Source organism: Myotis davidii, unplaced genomic scaffold (genome assembly GCF_000327345.1).
Source record: "Myotis davidii unplaced genomic scaffold, ASM32734v1 scaffold450, whole genome shotgun sequence".
Classification (NCBI taxonomy): domain Eukaryota; kingdom Metazoa; phylum Chordata; class Mammalia; order Chiroptera; family Vespertilionidae; genus Myotis; species Myotis davidii.
In genome coordinates this window covers 831965-837219 of record NW_006282385.1, presented here as the reverse complement: position 1 = coordinate 837219, position 5255 = coordinate 831965, and the positions used below count along the sequence as shown (strand labels likewise).

The following is a 5255-nucleotide window of genomic DNA, read 5'->3' as shown; positions in this document are numbered from 1 at the left end:
CTAATTGTCCCATGAAGGGTTCAGATCCCTCACTGCTATTTGCTCCAATCTCACACATTCTTTGAAATGATTATTATTAGTAATTGCTTTCTTTAAAGATAATCAACCTAAGAAACTAAACTCCATATTTTTAGTTGTTTCTTTTCTCTTCAACAATTCCCAAAGACTCTTTCTAGCCTAAATGTTGAGTCTTTGGAGGATGTACTTCTGTTGATAATTTTCTGTAGTTCTATCGATGTAGATACACACACATACATATCAAAGCATTAGTGGGATATTTATTTAATAGAGTTTAATTATACATCAGTTATTACTGGCCAAGTACTATGTATTTTTTCTCTTTAACTTTCATAGGCCCTTGTTCTATGCTATTTTCTGGAGACAAATGTAAAGCAGTATAATATGGTTGACAAAAATGTGATTGAAATTGGAGCTGGAACAGGGCTTATTTCCATTGTGGCAAGTTTACTAGGTAAGTAGGTATTTTTTATTATTTATTTATTTATTTTGCTGCAAAAAGCTTTATTGTTTCATTTGGTCCGATGCACGGGAGAGGGCTTCAGGGTGGTCAAAAGAATGGATAGTAATTTCACGGAGAGGCTCGGGTAAAAGCCAGACACCAGGGGAATGCAGAGGGGCCCCTCAAAGGCCCCTGGGCTCCAAAGGCTCCTAGTCGTGCTTGAGGGTGAGCCTTTCTAAGGGCTACTCGCCCAGCCCAGTCTTTGGGCCAGCTGTTAGTCAGGTGTTGCCCATCTTCTTGATGAATTTCACCTCCTCATCCAGGAAGTGGTTCTCCAGGAAGTCACAGAGCTGAGGGTCTGCATGGGTAGAACCCAAGGCATGCAGCTCTAAAAGGGCCTGGTCAGGTTCCTCTCCAAGGTCAGGGCAGCTTCCATGGCATCCTGAATTTTGCCCCACTCATCTTGGGAAGGCTTCAGCACGTCCTGGAAGAGAATGCGGCCGCCACGCTTGTTTTGCAACTTTAAGAGACAATCAGTGCTCTTTCGCTTCTTCTCTGCCAAATCGCGCCCTCTGCCTCAAGAGCCACATCTTCCAGGTTGACATAGAAGCCAGAGAGAGGTATGTGTAGGAGGCCCACAGATACAGGTTGGCCAGGCAGTTGACTGCAGCCTCCACCTCAGTGGAATAGTTCTAACAAATTTGGCAGCTCACAGTTGTTCAGCAATAAGGAGTTAAGGTAGGAAAAAAAACTGGTGTGTTGGCTGGTCCTGGAGGTGGTTCTGAGGGTGGTGACTGGATAAGATGCAGGAGAGTGGCTGGAGGCTGGAGAAGGGGCATCCCTGTTTCTGTTCTGTCCAAAAACCATTGAAGCGAGAGACAGATCCAGGACTGCCAAGGGCACTGCCTAGGACTAGGTATTTTTGATTGAATAATGTTTAAAGAATTTAATGATCAAATATCATTATCTGCTTTAACTATCCAATGTACTATGACCTTGGCCTATTTTTAATTCCTTAATTGTTTGAATGAGCTTCATCAAGACACTACAAATTTTAAAGTCACCTTACTGGCTTCTTTTAGAATTTTCTGTGAAGTTGTATTAATTCTTCTCAGGGAATGCTAAGTCACAAATGTATTCTAATTTTGAGGTGCACTTAAGCATCCTGACTGGCTGCTAGAGGAGATGCATGAAATACTAAGTATAGGCAAAATCGACTCCTGCTGACTCTCTTTATCTTTTTTTTTTTTAAATATATTTTATTGATTTTTTACAGAGAGGAAGGGAGAGAGATAGAGAGTTAGAAACATCGATGAGAGAGAAACATCGATCAGCTGCCTCCTGCACATCTCCTACTGGGGATGTGCCCACAACCCAGGTACATGCCCCTGACCGGAATTGAACCTGGGACCTTTCAGTCCGCAAGCCGACGCTCTATCCACTGAGCCAAACCGGTTTCGGCAACTCTCTTTATCTTTATCTAAATTTTAGCCCATTTTAATGTTTCCATGTAGCCATATATTTCTTTTGGGTTTTGCAATCCTCTGCTTTTATGAAAAAGCCCTGTTGGAATGGAGAAGGAATATTAGAAATCATGTCCGCTTTTAATTTTATGTATTGCCCTTGGCTTCATTTTCGCAGTCAGTTTCATTCTTCTTTTGCAACCTCTTGTTCTCTCACCAGAATCTTATTTTCCAGTTAAATGTGTGATGGTCTCTATGCATGCTTCAGCCTGCTCTAGTTAAATCTTTTTGTTGTTGTTGTTACAGATTGATTGTTTGATTTAGCTGCCTTTTCTGATACGTGCTACCCAAATCTTGATTTCCTTGATCTTCAGAAGTGCACACTCGCCACTCTAAAATCTTGAATCTTGAGAAGAACTCAAGATTTAGCAATTTATAACTTTCTAAAAACTGGGAAAATATAGGACCCTTGAAGTCCTCCTCAAGTATATATAATTTCTCTGTCCTGATATTGCTTTCCAAAGTCATCATTCCATTTTGTATGGATAGAGTCTAAGGCACTATTGAAGGTTTCCCTATCTAGGAGCAGAATTTGTGTTTGGTCAGCCATTTGTTTCATTAAAAAGAATTATCCTTCCAGTATGCTTGTCTATCTAGACAAAAATATCAAAAGATTGAAGCTTTCTTTTTTTTAATATATTTTATTGATTTTTTACAGAGAGGAAGGGAGAGAGATAGTCAGAAACATCAATGAGAGAGAAACATCAATCAGCTGCCTCCTGCACATCTCCCACTGGGGATGTGCCCGCAACCCAGGTACATGCCCTTGACCGGAATCGACCCTGGGACCCTTCAGTCCGCAGGCTGATGCTCTATCCACTGAGCCAAACCGGTTTTGGCAAGATTGAAGCTTTCTTTAGTCAGTATTCAAAAAGTGGTGGTATTCACTTCTCTAGACATGATGATATTAATAGTTAGATATTTTACACTCACTGTAAGGAAGGGTGACTTCCTTTTCTTGGGGTTTAAAAATATTTGTAGAAAATGACAGAGCACCCACATTATAGTTGAAGATTCATATTTCTGTGAATATTAATCAATGATGTGCACATTTCCCTCCCATTTTAGTATTTTACACAAAATACAACTAATGGCCAGAGGAGCTTGCCACTGGGACAAAAGAATGGATTCTAAACTGGTCTAAACTGGTCTGGGCTGAACTAGACTTCTCTTCCAGTTCTGCTTTCCCATTGCTTACTGCGTCTGTTCCTGTCTGATGATGTGGAATTGACCAATCCTAGATTTATTTACACATTATTTTCAGGCTCTGCTGCTGCTCAAAGTTTACTTTAAGGGCCAAATTTTATTGATTACTGGACCTTCCAATTTCCTCCTGGAAATGACCACCAGTATTCACTTTTAACTAGGAAATGGTTTATGTTTTCTTCATCTGAGCATTCTGTTCTGCATCTGTGATCTTTGGCTTCATGAACACTATATGCAGCTTGACTTAAAATTAGGTCAAGCTGAAAATTTGGGCATAAACATGAATGTCATGATACTGTCCATGTAATGCCATTGAAAAGTCTTTCCTCCCCCCATTTCTCATATTTTACTACTTGCTATTCAATGATAGGATGCCCAATGTTGTATACACACTTGTTCAGTCTCACAGGACTGGGGCTCGGAATTCTTTTAGGGAAGAAACTGGTCATCTTTTAACAATGACTTTTGATTGTTCCAGCAAGGATACCAAATCTTTTTAATTTCCTTTTCTCTTGATTAGTTTTTCCGAGCATTTAGTAGATAAATAGAAAATAACAGCAGCAACAACAAAACAAAGAAGAAAACATTGGAACGGAAAAATGGAGTGCAAAAGTACCATGGGAATCGAATTTTGTTAAGGGGAGGAATAAAACTGCCCTAGTATCATTTTTGAAAGGGATTTATCTGCTGTGTGAACTGACCATTTTTTTCCTTGGGACTAGCAGTTGTGCAGAATTGCAATATGCATGTAGGTTTGAAGCTGGATTGTTTACTTTATCCCATGAGGGTTACTTTTCTACTGCCCTTTGCTTCACAGGTGCACATGTGACTGCCACAGATTTACCTGAATTACTTGGAAATCTGCAGTATAATATATCCCGAAACACCAAAATGAAATGTAAGCATTTGCCTCAGGTTAAAGAACTCTCCTGGGGCATAGCTTTAGACAAGAACTTCCCCAGGTCTTCCAACAATTTTGATTATATCCTGGCGGCTGATGTTGTCTATGCTCATCCTTTCCTGGAAGAACTCCTCATTACCTTTGACCATCTGTGCAAAGAAGCTACCATCATCCTCTGGGTCATGAAATTTAGGTTAGAGAAAGAAAATAAATTTGTAGATAGATTTAAGGAGTTGTTTGACCTAGAGGAGATTTCTAGTTTCCCTAGCTTGAATATTAAGCTGTATAAAGCTATGAAGAAAAATCGAAGGAGTGCATGATATCCTCAAAGGAGGACTTGGAAAGCAAAGGCAATTTCTAGTAGATGATGACTTTAAAGAAGACCCGGATAAGATGATGCAGCACTGACTTTCTCAAGGGGCAACACATGTGCGCGTGCGTGCACACACATGTGCACACACACACACACTTGCTATATCCAAGATAGCAATTTTCCAATTTATAGCATGTGGGTTTGGAGGATGGCAAAGCCATACTATGTGGTTAGGACATTGGTTAGGACAGTGTCTGCTTTTTTTAATTCCTACTTCCATAGAACCCTTTATTATTATGATCATTGTAATAAATAGTGCAGTTATTGTTATTTTTAATGGATAACTGTAGAATGGTGGTTTTCAATAATGATATCTCAAAAAAACTTACATTATTCTCTCGTTAAAAGTAAAGAAATAAACTATAGTGGGATATGCAAATAAATCTGAATGGTAATAAATATACCATTACCATAATATAATGGTAAATGTTAGATTATTGTGGTTTTCGTTAGTGCCAGCCTATAGGCAGTCTATCATCTCTGGTTGGCAGGGTGGGCCTTCAGCACAACCTCTGAAATCAATCAAGCTTGTGGATTTGAGGTTATAGGCAAGGACATTTCACTCTGGTAAATGACAAATGAATGGAAGCAAACATAAAACAGTTGGGATTTTGGAGGAGTTATTGCTTTATTTTTAAGCCAAGTACAGTTATTTTTCTTTTATCACAAAAATAGAAATACATATAAAAACTTTGGATTGAAAATACACATAAAAAGATATAGGCTCTAATCTCAAATAACCAGACAAATGGCTGTTTAAAGTTTAAAGCTCTTCTGATGAACATATAGATC

General features: G+C 39.1%; 1 protein-coding gene across 1 annotated transcript; it reads left to right on the top strand.

The window, feature by feature from the left end:
* The first annotated feature begins 355 nt into the window (after positions 1-355).
* On the top strand, positions 356-4890 carry METTL21C (methyltransferase like 21C). The gene is made up of 2 exons (XM_015559198.1): positions 356-472; positions 4007-4890. Exons 1-2 carry the CDS (start codon positions 403-405, stop codon positions 4408-4410), a joined length of 474 nt encoding a protein of 157 aa, XP_015414684.1. The 5' UTR covers positions 356-402; the 3' UTR covers positions 4411-4890.
* Positions 4891-5255: the final 365 nt, after the last annotated feature.

Bases quoted from the DNA above. Each gene is read 5' to 3' on its own strand.
- METTL21C (XM_015559198.1), top strand. From the start codon at position 403: ATGGTTGACAAAAATGTGATTGAAATTGGAGCTGGAACAGGGCTTATT. The intron at 473-4,006 runs GTAAGTAGGTAT...TTTGCTTCACAG, and splicing joins CATTGTGGCAAGTTTACTAG to GTGCACATGTGACTGCCACA.